An 18,089-nucleotide genomic window follows, 5' to 3' on the forward strand; every position below is an offset into this window, starting at 1 on the left:
TTCTTTTAGATAGTTATGGTGATTGCTATTTTCCAATCCTTTGTCATTCTGCCTCCTCAAGTGAACAGCACATATGGTGAAAATTCATGACCATGAGCATTGTATGAGTCAAGACCATTTAGTATTCTAGAAACATCTCTTTGAATATGCTAATGGATCTATAGCATCATTTTCTTGTAAATTCTGGGGGCCTTGAAGAATGTGTGGAAGTCGAGAACATTATCTCGGAAAGCAAAAATGGGTATGTTTGAAGGAATAGTGGTTCCAACAATGTTGTATGATTGCGAGGCGTGGGCTATGGATAGAGTTGTGCGCAGGAGGATGGATGTGCTGGAAATGAGATGTTTGAGGACAATGTGTGGTGTGAGGTGGTTTGATCGAGTGAGTAACGTAAGGGTAAGAGAGATGTGTGGAAATAAAAAGAGCGTGGTTGAGAGAGCAGAAGAGGGTGTTTTGAAGTGGTTTGGGCACATGGAGAGAATGAGTGAGGAAAGATTGACCTAGAGGATATATGTGTCGGAGGTGGAGGGAACGAGGAGAAGAGGGAGACCAAATTGGAGGTGGAAAGATGGAGTGAAAAAGATTTTGTGTGATCGGGGCCTGAACATGCAGGAGGGTGAAAGGAGGGCAAGGAATAGAGTGAATTGGAGCGATGTGGTATACCGGGGTTGACGTGCTGTCAGTGGATTGAATCAAGGAATGTGAAGCGTCTGGGGTAAACCATGGAAAGCTGTGTAGGTATGTATATTTGCGTGTGTGGACGTATGTATATACATGTGTATGGGGGGGGGGTTGGGCCATTTCTTTCGTCTGTTTCCTTGCGCTACCTTCGCAAACGCGGGAGACAGCGACAAAGTATAATAATAAATAAATAAAATATCCATACATCATTTTGAATAATTCTTCCCTCTGAATCCTTCAGTCTAATTAGTTGGTCTTTAACTGGTTCCTGAGAAATTTTTGCAGTAGTTTGGATTTTCTCTTCCTTTGCCTGAAATATTCTCTTCAAATATTCATTTTCCTCCTTTCCTTGCTTATACTTTGGAGTGCAATCTATATCTTCACCACTAAAAGCTCCTTTGCATTTTGATATCTTTTATTATAGATTTTTTCTTCTTTAATACCCTTCATGCTGTATTTAAGACTAGAGGTTCCCATGTTCCTCCTTCTTTTCTATAAGTTTCACATCACTTTTCACCAAAATGATCAGGTTCTTGGCTTCTGAACTCTATTCTAGGTGTGTGTTACCTTAGAATTTTTTTGAAGTTTGTTTAGTATTATAACTTCATAGGGAATGAATGTTTTTCTTTACAGCCCAACTGGGATATGTTTACAAAATGCAACTGCATAACAATTATTTTTGGACTACTAAGTACATATTCGATTGGAACTACCCTGACCAATACACTACGCTGAATATTACATTAAGTGGCGACAAGGATAAAACCAGGTGAAAATATTGTGGACAACCTATTGAAGTTATTGAAAAGTGGAGAAAAGGGTGTCCATGAAGATTGCCAGTTGGCATTGTCCAGTGATTTCTACTGTTGGTTTTCTACAAACAGTAACACTTTTGTCTCTTAATTGGTCACATAAGTGAATTTGATCCAGACGTTGAATCTTGAACTGAGTACAAGAAGCATGCAACATTTTTTCTGTCTACCTATCTATCAATTTCTCTGATGCCTCTTCCAACTGGAACTCCCTCAAATGGGTGGCCATAACAACAGTCTCCATAACTAAAGAACACCAGTAATGCTTCTTAGCCTTTAGTACCTCACCCTTAACAGGCCACTGGGAGAGGGCAAGTCTGGTGCCGTGTTTGCTGAGGCTCCTACCAAATGTTTCTAATGACTACTTCTATCTAATTATCTCACCTACTTTTTCTACCTAATTTTATTTTATTTTTTTATTTATTTGCTTTGTCGCTGTCTCCCGCGTTAGCGAGGTAGTACAAACAAGGAAACAGACGAAAGAATGGCCCAACCCACCCACATGTACATGTATATACATACACGTCCACACACGCAATTATACATACCTATACATCCCAACATATACATATATATACACACACAGACATATACATATATACACATGTACATAATTCATACTGTCTGCCTTCATTCATTCCCATCGCCACCCCGCCACACATGAAATAAAAAACCCCTCCCCCCTCATGTGTGCGAGGTAGCGCTAGGAAAAGACAACAAAGGCCACATTCGTTCACACTCAGTCTCTAGCTGTCATGTAATGATGCACCGAAACCACAGCTCCCTTTCCACATCCAGGCCCCACAGAACTTTCCAATATTTACCCCAGACGCTTCACATGCCCTGGTTCAATCCATTGACAGCATGTCGACCCTGATATACCACATCGTTCCAGTTCACTCAATTCCTTGCACACCTTTTTTACCCTCCTGCATGTTCAGGCTCCGATCACTCAAAATCTTTTTCACTCCATCTTTCCACCTCCAATTTGGTCTCCCACTTCTCCTCGTTCCCTCCACCTCTGACACATATATCCTCTTTGTCAATCTTTACTCACTCATTCTCTCCATGTGACCAAACCATTTCAAAACACCCTCTTCTGCTCTCTCAACCACACTCTTTTTATTACCACACATCTCTCTTACCCTATTATTACTTACTCGATCAAACCACCTCACACCACATATTGTCCTCAAACATCTCATTTCCAGCACATCCACCCTCCTGCGCACAACTCTATCTATAGCCCACGCCTCGCAACTATATAACATTGTTGGAACCACTGTTCCTTCAAACATACCCATTTTTGCTTTCCGAGATAATGTTCTCGACTTCCACACATTCTTTAACGCTCCCAGAACTTTTGCCCCCTCCCCCACCCTATGATTCACTTCCGCTTCCATGGTTCCATCCGCTGCCAAATCCACTCCCAGATATCTAAAACACTTAACTTCCTCCAGTTTTTCTCTATTGAAACTTACCTCCCAATTGACTTGTCCCTCAACCCTTTTTCTTTCTTTTTTTTTTTTTTTTTCAAACTATTCGCCATTTCCCGCATTAGCGAGGTAGCGTTAAGAACAGAGGACTGGGCCTTGAGGGAATACCCTCACCTGGCCCAATTCTCTGTTCCTTCTTTTGGAAAACTAAAAAAAAAACGAGAGGGGAGGATTTCCAGCCCCCCGCTCCCTCCCCTTTTAGTCGCCTTCTACGACACGCAGGGAATACGTGGGAAGTATTCTTTCTCCCCTATCCCCAGGGATAACCTTGCTCTTATTCACATTTACTCTCAGCTTTCTCCTTTCACACACTTTACCAAACTCAGTCACCAGCTTCTGCAGTTTCTCACACGAATCAGCCACCAGCACTGTATTATCAGCAAACTACAACTGACTCACTTCCCAAGCTCTCTAATCCACAACAGACTGCATACTTGCCCCTCTTTCCAAAACTCTTGCATTCACCTCCCTAACAACCCCATCCATAAACAAATTAATCAACCATGGAGACATCACAAACCCCTGCTGCAAACTTACATTCACTGAGAACCAGTCACTTTCCTCTCTTCCTACACGTACACATGCCTTACATCCTCGATAAAAACTTTTCACTGCTTCTAACAACTTGCCTTTGACACCATATATTCTTAATACCTTCCACAGAGCATCTCTATCAATTCTGTCATATGCCTTCTCCAGATCCATAAAAGCTACATACAAATCCATTTGCTTTTCTAAGTATTTCTCACATACATTCTTCAAAGCAAACACCTGATCCACACATCCTCTAATTTCTACCTAATGTTTCTACTTAATGCTCCTACCTAAATGTTCCTACCTAATACTTCTATCTTCTGCTCTTACCATTTTGCCAAAAAGCAGGGCTAGTTACAAAGAATGAGCTGCATGAGTTAAGTGTTGTCAAGTGTTACAGATGACAAGGAGGGATTGTTTTGTTTGTGGACAGAATGCCAGTAATCCACATGTTTAAGAGGCAGAAAGCAAATACAGCTACCTAGGTCAGAGGTGTACAACTTGACAACCACTAGAGTAGTGGCTCACTAAGTGGTTAATACTGGTAATATACCTCCCTGGTCGTTGGCTGCCCACCAACTACTACTTACGAACATTTTTTTGGTTAATGATATTAATGATGCAGTCAAGAAAAAATGTGTTGATAGCAATGGTAGGACCTAAGATATATAAGGTTCTGAGAAATTAGTGCAAGCCTAAACATCCTGGAGAATTAACTTTGAAGGATTCCGTGAAGTGTTATCAAAACATTGTGAGCCAAAACTGTTATACACAGTGACAAGATTACAATTCCATAAAAGAATCAGGCAGCCAGGAGAGAGTGTTGCTCAGTATATGACTGCCATGAAAGAACTAATGGAGCACTACAATTTCAGATCTTTGATGACAGACCAGCAAGATCAAATATTGTGTGACCAGTTGATTGTAGGTATCAACGATGAACTGATTCAAGCAAAACTACTAGCATTATAGCCCAAGACTGGTGAGACTCTGTTGTGCAGGAAAATCAACAATTTGGCAGTGGCAATAGAGGCAACACAGAAGGACATATCACACATGAGACATCATCCCTGCATGCAGTGACACAAGGCACACTGTGTTGGAGATGCAGTGAAGTTGAGCCACAGACGAGATACTACAACTGTCAACAGGCAGGCCATTTCTCCCATAAATGTCAGCAGTCTCAGCAAAAGGACTGGACCAAGAGAAAAAACGGATGAATGGTTATTCCTTATTAGCAGTTTCATGTCTTCTTCAAATAACACACCCATGGGAATGCATTCACCAAGAGGAAGGAGAACAGCACCAAGAGGGGGAGAAGGACTGCCAAGAGGAAGTAAAATGTATCAAACAGAAAACTGAGAAAACCAGGAAGAAGGATTAGAAAATAGTAATGGTGTTGAGAAAGATATAAAGGACCATTTCAAATTCAGTTCTGCACTCTATTATAGTAGGGGAAACAAGAGTTAGAGAGTGAGGTACAACTGGGAAGTGTTCAACCATTTATAGTAATGGTGTTGAGAAAGATATAAAGGACCATTTCAAATTCAGTTCTGCACTGTATTATAGTAGGGGAAACAAGAGTTAGAGAGTGAGGTACAACTGGGAAGTGTTCAACCATTTATGTGTAGATTAAATGTTGAAGTGCAAAAGGTAGATTTAGAGACATACTGGTACAAGTTTTCCCATAATTGATGAACATGTTTATGAGAGCCTGTGTGACAGGTTTCCCATATAACAGAAGAGAAACTAACAGATGATGTGATATTGAAGTCATACAGAGGAGAAAGATTATGAAAGCTCATACCACACACCATGGTCTAGTATATGAGTTGACATTAGTAGTAGCAGAAGGTGATGGATAAAATTTGTTTGATATGAACTGGTTACAAACACTCCAGACTGATTAGAAGAATTCAGTGCTTAATGTACAGAAACAGTTGGATAGTAATGAAAAGTTTATGAAGGACTTAACACTTCTTAAAAATGAAGTGTTCTGGTATATTTAAGGAACCTTTGGGCACGTACCTGGAGGGAAGGCCAAAATTTATGTGGATGTTAAAGTCGAAATTTTTGAAAGCTCGCCCACTTCCTTTTGCTTTGACAGAGTTCACAGACCTAGAATTGGATAGGCTAGTGGCAAATGGAACACTCAAACCAGTGGAAAGCTCAGAATGGGCCACTCCAACAGGGGTTGTGTCCAAGCACCCTCACAAGTTTAAATTTGTGAAGTCTTTAAAATGAAAATAAACCCGATGGCTGAGGACACTCTCCTAGTTCTAAAGATATATGTATTATTGGCCAGTTTGGTTGGAGGTAAGCCATTTTCAAATCTGACTTTAGTGCTTATCAATAGGTGTTATTGGATGAGGAGTCAAAGAAGTATATTGTGATAAACGCAGCGATAAGGTTGCTCAGGTATAACATTACTCAGTGGGATCAAGAGTGCACCTGGGTTATTTCAAAGAGAAGTGTACAGTTTACTGAGAGATATTCCATGCACTGTTGTATAATGAGATGATATTTTGATCACTGGAAGCACTGAAGCAGAACATAGAGCAAACTTAACCAAGGTGGTAGAGAGATTAAATGAAAAAGATTTGAAATTGCATTTTGACAAGTTTGAGTTTTCCAAAACACTGTGAATTATTAGGGACACAAAATTGATACACAGGGCTTTCATCTATTAGAAAGTTAAGTAAAAGCAATTATGGATGCACCCAAGCCAACAGATGTGCAAATGTTGTGATCATTCTTGGAAGTGTAGATTTTTATGGATAATTTCTCAGGAACCTCTCTTCATTGCTTGCACCATTGTGTATGTTATTAAGGAATGGGTTGCAATGGCAGTGGTAGAAACCACAAGGAGCTGCATTCAAGAAAACAAAACAGATGTTATTGTCTAATGAGGTTTTGGTACATTATGATCCAGATGGGCCTCTTGTTTTGTCATGTGATGCATTACCTGATGGTGTAGGGGCAGTGCTTGCACACAAAAATGAAAATGGATCAGAACAACTTATAGCGCTTCATGTACATTGCTTGATCCTGAGAAAAATTATGCAGGGAGACTTTGGCAATAGTGTTTGGGATGTGTCATTTTCATAACTATGTATATGGAAGATCATTCATATTAGTCATAGACCACAAGCCCATAGTTTCACTTTTACATGAACACAAGGTATGACCCAGTATGGCTAATGCAAGAATATAACATTGAGCCATCTCACTTGCTGCTCATGATTACCATAATAAGTTTGGAAATAGTTGTGACAGTGTAAATGCTGACCTATGGCATAGGTTACCATTAGCAGTGAATCCAGCATCAGTTCCACTCCCCACAGCTGCCATGTTGGTAGAGCATATTGAAGATTCACTGGTTGCAGTTTAAGCACACCAGGAGATGGACAGTGCATGACCCAGTATATGCTAATGTTTTGTCTTATATCATGAAGGGATGGTTAAAAGCTGCTCAGGTTCCAAAGTTAAAGTCCTTCTTTGTGCATAGAGATGAACCTAGTACAGATGAAGGTTGCATAAATTGGGGGAACAAGGTAGTGGTTCCTCCTGCATGACAGCAAATTGTATTAAGGCTCATCCAGGTATCTTCACAATGAAGGGGACTGTTAGATCATATGTAGAGTAGCCTAATTTAAGTAGGGATATTGAACAAATGGTAGAAACTTGTGAGATTTGTTAAGTGAAAAGAAATTAACCCCTTCATGTGTATGGCCATACCCTGATAAGCCATGGGAGAGAGCACATGTCGATTTTGCAGGACAGTTTTGGGGCAAATGTATTTGGTCCTTATTGATGCCTATTTAAAATGGTTTGAGGTAAAAATTATGAATATTAAATCAGCACCTGCAACCATAGCTGAGTTAAGTTATATTTTCACCACTCTTGGGTTGCCCTGTGTATGGCCGTACCCTGATAAGCCATGGGAGAGAGCACATGTTGATTTTGCAGGACAGTTTTGGGGCAAATGTATTTGGTCCTTATTGATGCCTATTTAAAATGGTTTGAGGTAAAAATTATGAATATTAAATCAGCACCTGCAACCATTGCTGAGTTAAGTTATATTTTCACCACTCTTGGGTTGCCCTTTATGTTAGTGATAGTGGAAGCTAGTTTACCTGTAATGAGTTTGGCTAATTTATGCATAAAAATGGGATTGACCAGGTTACTTGTGCTCCTTTTCTCCTGAGCTCTTATGGATTGACTGAGAGAACTGTTCAATCATTTAAAAATGGACTAAAAAAGAATTAAAAAAGCAGGCATCAAAACAAGGTTGTCTAGGTTCTTATTCAGATATAGATGTTCACCGCAGTCTGGAACTGGTAGTACCCCTGTAAATATGCCAATGGGCAGAAACCTACAGGGACCCTTGACCTACTGAGACCAAACTTAAAAAAAAAAGGGTAAAAAAGATACAAGAAGAACAAAAGAAATACCATGATAAAGGCAGACCTTGAGGGAATTTATGGTAAATTATGAAGTGTTTGTGGAGAATTATAGTGGAAGGGGAGCTCATTTGGTACAAGGAACAGTAGTGTAGTAGAAGTAACTGGAAACCTGTCATATAAGACAGAACTGTGTGATAAGTTGTCAAGAGACATGTTAGTCGAATGAGATTTAGAAGTGTAAAGTTGACGTAGCTGTGGGGGGAGGTAATCATACAGGAGTGGGGTGAGAATGGTATGAGTGATACACAGCAGGTTATAGGACAAATAAGCTCTGGGGTAGTTGTGATTCAGGAATCTGATAGAACATTTGAAAATCAAAGAGTGTAACATCAGTTTTGCAAGCCAAAGGGAGTCTGATATATGCAGGGAGAGACCTGAAGGAAGTTCAGCCTGTATGATTCCATCAGGAAGCCTAGTGAAAGTTAATACAAGGTCTGGAAGAGTCATAGATAAGCCTATGAGATTAGATTTGTAGATTATGACTAATACTAAGGAGTACAATATTGTATGCAATACTTTGAAAATGAAACAGAGCAAGTTATTTTACTGTAGTTGTACATAATTTCAAGGATGTGTATTTTCTGCTTGCTGTATTTGAGTCATTTTTAAATTTTTGATACAGCAAGGAATTAGCAATTTTCTTGATAATGAATAAGGTACAAATACCGATAAACACATTATTTGTACATGCTAGTAGTTTCAAGGCTGCCATAATTTTACAGGGAATGAATGCTTTTCTCTATGGCCCAACTGGGTTCTGTTTACAGAACACAACTGCATAAGCGACTGCTGTAGCTACCTGTAGTTTTCCCAAAGTGGAGCAATCTTTGTTTTTTTTTTTTTAGACTATTTAGTGTTTGATTGGAATTACCCTGACAGTATACAACACTAAATATTTCAGTTAGTTTTCAGCATTATTTCTCCTCTTTATATCATGTCCCACTTTTGCTCTTTTAATGTCCTTATTTACCACATGTCAAATATGAACATTATATTATCACTTTTCCATTTGAATCATATATAGTATTTTTGATTTCCATGCTTGGATGTGTGATGATAAGGTCTAGCAATGATGGTGTAACAGTCCCTCTTATCCTTGTTCACTCACTGACATGTATAGGAAATTTTCTTGTTATACCCTAAATGCTTATGTCTTTGGAAAGAGGGGCAAGTATGAAGTCTGTTGGGGATGAGAGAGCTTGGGAAGTGAGTCAGTTGTTGTTCGCTGATGATACAGCGCTGGTGGCTGATTCATGTGAGAAACTGCAGAAGCTGGTGACTGAGGTTGGTAAAGTGTGTGGAAGAAGAAAGTTAAGAGTAAATGTGAATAAGAGCAAGGTTATTAGGTACAGTAGGGTTGAGGGTCAAGTCAATTGGGAGGTGAGTTTGAATGGAGAAAAACTGGAGGAAGTGAAGTGTTTTAGATATCTGGGAGTGGATCTGGCAGCGGATGGAACCATGGAAGCGGAAGTGGATCATAGGGTGGGGGAGGGGGTGAAAATTCTGGGGGCCTTGAAGAATGTGTGGAAGTTGAGAACATTATCTCGGAAAGCAAAAATGGGTATGTTTGAAGGAATAGTGGTTCCAACAATGTTGTATGGTTGCGAGGCGTGGGCTTTGGATAGAGTTGTGCGCAGGAGGATGGATGTGCTGGAAATGAGATGTTTGAGGACAATGTGTGGTGTGAGGTGGTTTGATTGAGTGAGTAACGTAAGGGTAAGAGAGATGTGTGGAAATAAAAAGAGCGTGGTTGAGAGAGCAGAAGAGGGTGTTTTGAAGTGGTTTGGGCACATGGAGAGGATGAGTGAGGAAAGATTGACCAAGAGGATATATGTGTCGGAGGTGGAGGGAGCAAGGAGAAGAGGGAGACCAAATTGGAGGTGGAAAGATGGAGTGAAAAAGATTTTGTGTGATCGGGGCCTGAACATGCAGGAGGGTGAAAGGAGGGCAAGGAATAGAGTGAATTGGAGCGATGTGGTATACCGGGGTTGACGTGCTGTCAGTGGATTGAATCAAGGCATGTGAAGTGTCTGGGGTAAACCATGGAAAGCTGTGTAGGTATGTATATTTGCGTGTGTGGACGTATGTATATACATGTGTATGGGGGGGGGTTGGGCCATTTCTTTCGTCTGTTTCCTTGCGCTACCTCGCAAACGCGGGAGACAGCGACAAAGTAAAAAAAAAAAAAAAAAGAGAAACCAGAGCCCCCTAGTCTTTCTTTATGATTGAAATCCCATTATCATTACTTTACCATTATTATTTCATTATTACTGTATGTTTATTGTGGAGTGTTCCAGTTCTTTGGAGGATTATATATGAACACCACCATGTACTTCTTGCCCACCGTTATTCTTCCCATTATGTATTGTGTGAAGGGGCCATCTTCCATTATTTCCTGAAAGTTAAGGCATTCTTTTAGTGAGAAGGCAGATCCTCCATATCCTTTACCTTTTGTTTCCTTCCTTATATGATCTTTAATTCCAGCTCTTTACCTTCGACTATTAATCCATTAGTATTTGAAATTATTACTGCCAGTCTGACATTATTTTCTCCAGACTGTCAAGCCATTTTTGTAGTTTTAACAGGGCTTCTCTATCCTACGACCTCATTTAGTTTCCTGTTTTATGTTGTCTGGCTGTATTCTTTGTTTCACACCCTCTTTTCCTTTGATTTACCCTGTTTGAATAATGCCCACTTTAATTCCACCTTATTTTTAAGCTTCTTAACTTTCATAGATACCTTTTGGTTACAGGACTCTAAAGTCAAATATAACCATAACTGGTTTCCCCATTATGTGATGATTATAACCACCAACTGTCCCTTTTTATCACCTAAGTTGCATTTGGCATTTGTGTAGCTTCCAGTAATCTTTATAATAGATGCTTATTTTTCTCATTCATATTCCTTTAATGGTGTGTGATCTTCTTTCAGGCCAAAATTAATCAGTGATTTACATCTTTTGATCTCCTGATCTTCTGCATTACTATTTTTTATTTTGGTACCAACCAACTTTTCAGGTAGTAAATCCCTCAATGTGTAATTGTCTACCTCTGTCTCTCTGTCTTTAAAATCTCTCTTTTAACTAACAAGCATAGCTCCTGGATGCTCTTGTTATGTAAACCTTTCATCAATTTACGCTGTAGAGATCCTTGATTGCTCCTTCTCTAAAATTGCATTTTATTAATTTTCTTCAGTTTAGCTTAATCTCCTGTCAAACTCTGTATCACTCCAGACCTGTGTTCCTCCACATCAATCTTTATGATCTGTGTTTGTTGATTATCTGCCTCAGTTGCTGCATCTCATTGCCCACTATTCTCAGGAGATTGTATATGTATTGTAGTATTTTATTGTAATTGAATAGCTGTTGAAATTGCTTCTTCTGCACCTTTCACCCACTATTGAAAAAAGATTTTGTATGTTTTAGTACTTTCCTAAAATTGAACAGCTTTTTAATGAATTCACCTTATTTTTTGTTAATCATGTACTTCTTGAATCTCATCCACTAAGCAGAATTTTTATTTATATTCACTGATAATTATCCCTGGGGATAGGGGAGAAAGAATACTTCCCACGTATTCCCTGCGTGTCGTAGAAGGCAACTAAAAAGGGAGGGAGCGGGGGCCTGGAAATCCTCCCCTCTTGTTTTTTTTCCATTTTCCAAAAGAAGGAACAGAGAAGGGGGCCAGGAGAGGATACTCCCTCAAAGGCCCAGTCCTCTGTTCTTAATGCTACCTCGCTAACACGGGAAGTGGCGAACAGTTTGAAAGAAAAGAAAAAGAAAGATTCACTGATAATATATATCAGATCCTAAAGTTCTGTTATCTCATGACAACCTTCATGCCCCTTTCATTGTTTTATCAGTTTTTTAACTCCTCTAAAAGCTGTGTTAACTTCTGGTCTTGGTTTTTAATAGTTTCTTGTAACTTTAAACATTTATTCTTTTTTGTCTTTTCTCTTCCTGATGGAAGACTGATTAATAGGTCTTGATTTATTTCTGTATTTTTGTCCAAACCAGACTGTGATTAAGTTTTAAACAAACTTTAGAACAGTAGATATTTGGCATTTTTAGTGTGTTGAGGAACTTGTTCCTATCTTTCTTGTTTAAGTTTTTAATTTCTCTGCCTGCTTTAAAATTTTCTTTTCTTTCATACTTGTTCACTGTTTCCCACTTCAGTGAGGTATCACCAGGAACAGAGAAATGGCCTCATTTGGTCTCATTCTTCTCTTGCTGTCATGTGTAATGTACAGAGACCACAGCTCCTATATGCTCCATAGACCTTTCTGTGGTTTCCTGTAGCTACTTCATATCCCCAGGTGTAGACCACTGACAGCATGTCACCCCCTGCATACCACATTGCTACACTTCACACTATCCTGTGCAGTCCTTTCATCCTCTTATATGTTCAGGCTTTGATCACTCATTATCTTGTTCAGTCCATCCTTCCATCTCCAATTTGGTCTCCCCTTTCCCCTTGTCTCCTCCAATTATGCCTCGTATATCCTATTTGAATACTTGCCTGAAGGATTGGACTCTACTCAAGCATGTTTGTGGATGTCAAAGTCATCAGGTTATTAAAAAATGAAGAAGAGTCTGCCACCCATCAAGGGGACCTACAAGAATTTCAAAATTGATCTGATACAGTATATGGTTGATGAAATTCCACTTGAGTAGATGTAATTAGGCCTCAGTACAAATATTATCTAGCAGAAAATAGGCTACAGAAATCTGTGTGGGAGAGGGACTTGGAAGTTGACATCATCCCTGAACTGTTGCTAGAATCCCACAGAATGGGACTAGTGAAGGTACTAGATGTCTTCTAGTTGATATTAGAATAGCATTCAATTATATGGATAAGGACATATTCAGGAAACTGTTTGCATCTTACAGAAGGCCAAAACTAGAAAATGCAAAAGCACAAAGAACTAATAGATAGTAAAGGAGGTTCAGAGAAGGGCAACAAAGATGATACTGGAAATAAGAGAGCTGAGTTACAGGAAAAGGCTAGAGGCCTTGAATTTGGCTACCTTAAAAGAGAAAGTAGGGTTAATCTGATACAGCCTTTGATTTTTTAAACCAGCATGATGGTGTAAACAGTGACAAGTACAGGTTTGTCTCCAATCCGGCAGTCTTTGGTCTGGCAACTCCCATGGTCTGGCACATTTTAAATCTGCTGCCATTAGTTTGTGGATCTGCCACCAAGGTGGCACTGTTAGCAGTGCTAAGGTGCCAAAATCTATTTACACTGCAGCCATGCTAATTAACAGTCCTGTTAATTTCTTATATTCATTTTTTTGCTTAAAATGAAAGTCAGAAAAGTTTAAAGTCTTGGAAAACTGAAAGGTGCTGAGAGTACAGAATTAGACAGTGCACTCATAAAGTGGTTTAAGCATTTCTGGGGAGGTGCTTATCGAGCAGGCCAAAGTTTTTCATAGAGAACTAAAGCTAGACTATGACTGGGAATATTCGCAAGTTTAAGTGGAGACATGGAATTTCAGTACATAGTGTGTGCGGTGAAAAGTGCAGTGCTGACACAGAAGCTTGTAGTTTAAGACCATATTAAAAGAATCAATACTCTAATTCTATATTAAACAACCAACAGCAATATGTATAGAGTGAGAAAGAGAGTGTACGAGCTGGGTGCCTGGTTGGGACTGATGCAGTTTGGGCTGGCAGCCTAGATAACGTACAGCAACAATAGGAACAAGGGTTGACCAAAGCCGACTACCAACATATTGTCGTTCACTACATTAATTACTCATCACAGAGCTGCAACAAAGTTTGTGGACGAATTTTCACAGCTAATGGCAGCGAAAAATTTAGCCTCAGAACAAGTGTACAATGCTGACGAATCTGCCCTGTATTGGCATCATATGCCATGGAAAACCCTTGCCCAAGATGTTGAGGAGTCTCCATCTGGGGGTACTTCTGATGTAATCTGATGTAACAATAAAAATCTTGTTTGGGAGAATTGATGGTTGTATTATTTCCTGTTTTAAGCTTTGTTCTACCTTTGATAACACAGCAATATGTATGTGGAATGAGCTGGCAAGACTAGGGGTTGGGCATATGTTTGCATAGGTAGTTCCCTTAAGGGTCATTTTCTGTTTTCTGGCATTTTTTGTGGTCCACCAATGGCTAGGTACCAAGGTAGCTGGATTAAAGAGGTTCAACCTGTACTTTGAAAGGTGCAGGTTCAGAATAACTTGAAATTAAGTAAGAAATGGTAAAGAAAAATTGGAAAGTACAAAAATTAAGAAGGAAACATTAAAGAAAAAATGTAAAGAAGTATTATTATAGTATCAGAGTAGTGGATGAATGGAATAAACTGAGATGTGATATAGTGAATGCAGATCGTGTACAGAATTTAAAAAGTTGTATGATATTAGAGAAAGTTCGAAACATGGGGCCCTATGATTGTAGAACTCCCATCATCTAAAACACAAATAGGTGATTACAAATAAGTAATTACACATTAGGTGAATTGATTCAGTTTTGCAACATTTCTTTTGTCTCTTCCTCAGGAGAAACTTTTAGATCTTTTTGGTGATGTGTTTGAGGTCCATGATGCAGTCTTTGTGATGGATGCTACAGCCCCAGGCTCTACAGCCTCTCGTGCCCTCAAGCAGTATCTGGCAGACTGCAAGGCTAAAGTTACTCAGGTTAGTTGGTGTTGTACTTGATAAGTTGAGGGTGTGCTTGAGACTTGGGTAAAGGTAGTATATGGTTGATGTACAGTATGTATGTATTAAGGGAATTACTCCTGGTGGTATGGGCAATTGCTCTTCACCTCGGAGATGAGATAATCTGCAAGTACTGAAAGTGCATCCACCCAGAATTTCAATATTCCTCTAATTTTATTTGGTCACACAGTACCCCTCTTTGGAATTGCCTGGGTGTTTCCCCAAGACACATTTTTCTAGGAGTTCATGCATCTCCAAAGCTGTGCTACACACAGTAGCAGGGAGAGGATGGATGCCTGTCAATTGAGATGCTTTTTGATGAGATTTATTAACTAATGATGATACAATCTTATCAAATCATGGGGTGACCTCAAGCAAGGAAAAACATGTAACATTTTGTTCCTGTTGTTATTATATATATATATATATATATATATATATATATATAATTTTTATGTGTCTATTTATCTTTTTCTTCATACTTGATCACTTTTTCCAACATTATTGAGGTAGTGTCAAAAACAAACAGAGAAGGACTGCATCTGCATACATCCATTTTCTAGTTGTCTTGTGTAATGCACCAAAACCACACCTCCCTATCTACTGCCAGGCCCCACAGACCTTTTCATGGTTTACTGCGGATGCTTCACATGCCTTGGTTCAGTCCACTGACATCTTGTCAACCCCTGTATACCACATCATTCCAATTTACTCTGTGCCATGCACACCATTCGCCCTCCTGGATGCTCAAGCCCAAATCACTCAAAGTATTTTTTTACTTCATCTTTCCATCTCCAATTTGGTCTCCCTGCTCTTCTTGTTCCCTACACTTCTGACACATATATCCTCTTTGTTAAACTTTCCTTATTCATTCCCACCATTTAAGCACACCATCTTCAGCTCTCTCAATCAAACTCTTTTTTTTTACCACATCTCTCTCTTATCTTTTCGTTGCTTACTTGATCAAACCAACTAACACTACATATTGTCCTCAAACATATCTTTTCCAACACACTTTCCCTCATCTGCACAGTCTTCTCTGTAGCCCATGCCTCGCATCCACATGATAATATTTGTACTACTATACCTTCATACATACCCAGTTTTGCCCTCCCATATAATGATCTCTCTCTCCACTCATTCTTCTATGTTTCCATAACTTTCATCCCCTCCCCACCTTGTGAGTCACTTTTACTTTCATGGTGCCATCCTCTGCCATATCCAATCCAAGTCTAAAACACTTCACTTCCTCCAGTTTTTCTTCATTCAAAAACTTACCCCAGCTGACTTGTCCCTCAACTCTGTTAAACCTAATAATCTTGCTTTTATATACATTTACTCTCAACTTCTCCTTTCACAAACCCTTCTAAACTCAGTCACCAGTTTCTGCAGTTTCTTACTCAAATCAGCTACTAGTGCTGTATCATCAGCAAACAACAATTGCTTCTTTTTCCTGGCCCTGTCATCCTCTGTAGGTTGCATATTTGCTCCTCTCTCAAAGGCTTTTGTATTTACCTCCATAAACTAATCTCACAACCATGGTAACATCTCGCAACCCCTCACAGACTAACCTTCACTTGGAGCCATTCACTCTCCTCTCTTCCTACTCATTCACGTTCCTTACACCATTGATAAGGACTTCTCTGCTTCTAGCAGCTTTCCTCCTACACCATATATTCTTAGGATCTTCCATAAGGCATCTTTATCAACCCTATTATATGAATTCTCCAGGTCCATAAATACCACATACAAATCCATCCGTTCCTCAAAGTATTTCTCAAAATCCATTCATTCCTCTTAAGTATTTCTCACATGCATTCTTCTAAGGAAACATGTGATTCAAACATCCTCTTCCACTTCTGAATCCACACTGTTCCTCCTCAGTCTCATGTTTTGTGCATACCTTCACCTTTTCAGTTGCTACCCTCCCGTACCACTTATCAGATACACTCTTTAAATTTATACCTCAGCAGTTGGAACACTCACCTTTATTCCTTTAAGCTGTATACCGTGGCACTACACTTGCATTCTTCCAGTCCTCAGGGATAATAAAAAGATGTTTTGGAAGGAGGTAAATAAAGTGTGGAAGACAAGGGAACAGTGAAGGGGGCTAATGGGGAGGTGATAACAAGTAGTGGTGATGTGAGAAGGAGATGGAGTGAGTCTTTTGAAGGTTTGTTGAATGTGTTTGATGATAGAGTGGCAGATATAGGGTGTTTTGGTCTAGGTGGTGTGCAAAGTGAGAGGGTTAGGGAAAATGATTTGGTAAACAGGGAAGAGGTAGTGAAAGCTTTGCGGAAGATAAAAGCCGGCAAGGCAGCAGGTTTGGATGGTATTGCAGTGGAATTTATTAAAAAAGGGGGTGACTGTATTGTTGACTGGTTGGTAAGGTTATTTAATGTATGTATGATCCATGGTGAGGTGCCTGAGGATTGGCGGAATGCTTGCATAGTGCCATTGTACAAAGGCAAAGGGGATAAGAGTGAGTGCTCAAATTACAGAGGTATAAGTTTGTTGAGTATTCCAGGTAAATTATATGGGAGGGTATTGATTGAGAGGGTAAAGGCGTGTACAGAGCATCAGATTGGGGAAGACCAGTGTGGTTTCAGAAGTGGTAGAGGATGTGTGGATCAGGTGTTTGCTTTGAAGAATGTATGTGAGAAATACTTAGAAAAACAAATGGATTTGTATGTAGCATTTATGGATCTGGAGAAGGCATATGATAGAGTTGATAGAGATGCTCTGTGGAAGGTTTTATAAATATATGGTGTGGGAGGCAAGTTGTTAGAAGCAGTGAAAAGTTTTTATTGAGGATGTAAGGCATGTGTACGTGTAGGAAGAGAGGAAAGTGATTGGTTCTCAGTGAATGTAGGTTTGCGGCAGGGGTGTGTGATGTCTCCATGGTTGTTTAATTTGTTTATGGATGGGGTTGTTAGGGAGGTGAGTGCAAGAGTTTTGGAAAGAGGGGCAAGTATGCAGTCTGTTGTGGATGAGAGAGCTTGGGAAGTGAGTCAGTTGTTGTTTGCTGATGATACAGTGCTGGTGGCTGATTCATGTAAGAAACTGCAGAAGCTGGTGACTGAGTTTGGTAAAGTGTGTGAAAGAAGAAACTTAAGAGTAAATGTGAATAAGAGCAAGGTTATTAGGTACAGTTGGGTTGAGGGTCAAGTCAATTGGGAGGTAAGTTTGAATGGAGAAAAACTGGAGGAAGTAAAGTGTTTTAGATATCTGGGAGTGGATCTGGCAGCGGATGGAACCATGGAAGCGAAAGTGAATCATAGGGTGGGGGAGGGGGCGAAAATCCTGGGAGCCTTGAAGAATGTGTGGAAGTCGAGAACATTATCTCGGAAAGCAAAAATGGGTATGTTTGAAGGAAGAGTGGTTCCAACAATGTTATATGGTTGCGAGGCGTGGGCTAT

At 39.7% G+C, this 18,089-nt stretch overlaps 1 protein-coding gene across 1 annotated transcript in view; it reads left to right on the top strand.

The window, feature by feature from the left end:
* The window catches only part of LOC139748906 (death-associated protein kinase 1-like), a 1,274,027-nt gene that overhangs the window by 778,579 nt on the left and 477,359 nt on the right, over nucleotides 1-18,089 (top strand). Inside the window, exon 19 of the mRNA XM_071662270.1 lies at nucleotides 14,512-14,649. Coding sequence (XP_071518371.1) covers nucleotides 14,512-14,649 — 138 coding nt within the window. The remainder of the gene's footprint in view (nucleotides 1-14,511; nucleotides 14,650-18,089) is intronic.

This window comes from Panulirus ornatus, chromosome 6 (genome assembly GCF_036320965.1).
Source record: "Panulirus ornatus isolate Po-2019 chromosome 6, ASM3632096v1, whole genome shotgun sequence".
Lineage (NCBI taxonomy): Eukaryota > Metazoa > Arthropoda > Malacostraca > Decapoda > Palinuridae > Panulirus > Panulirus ornatus.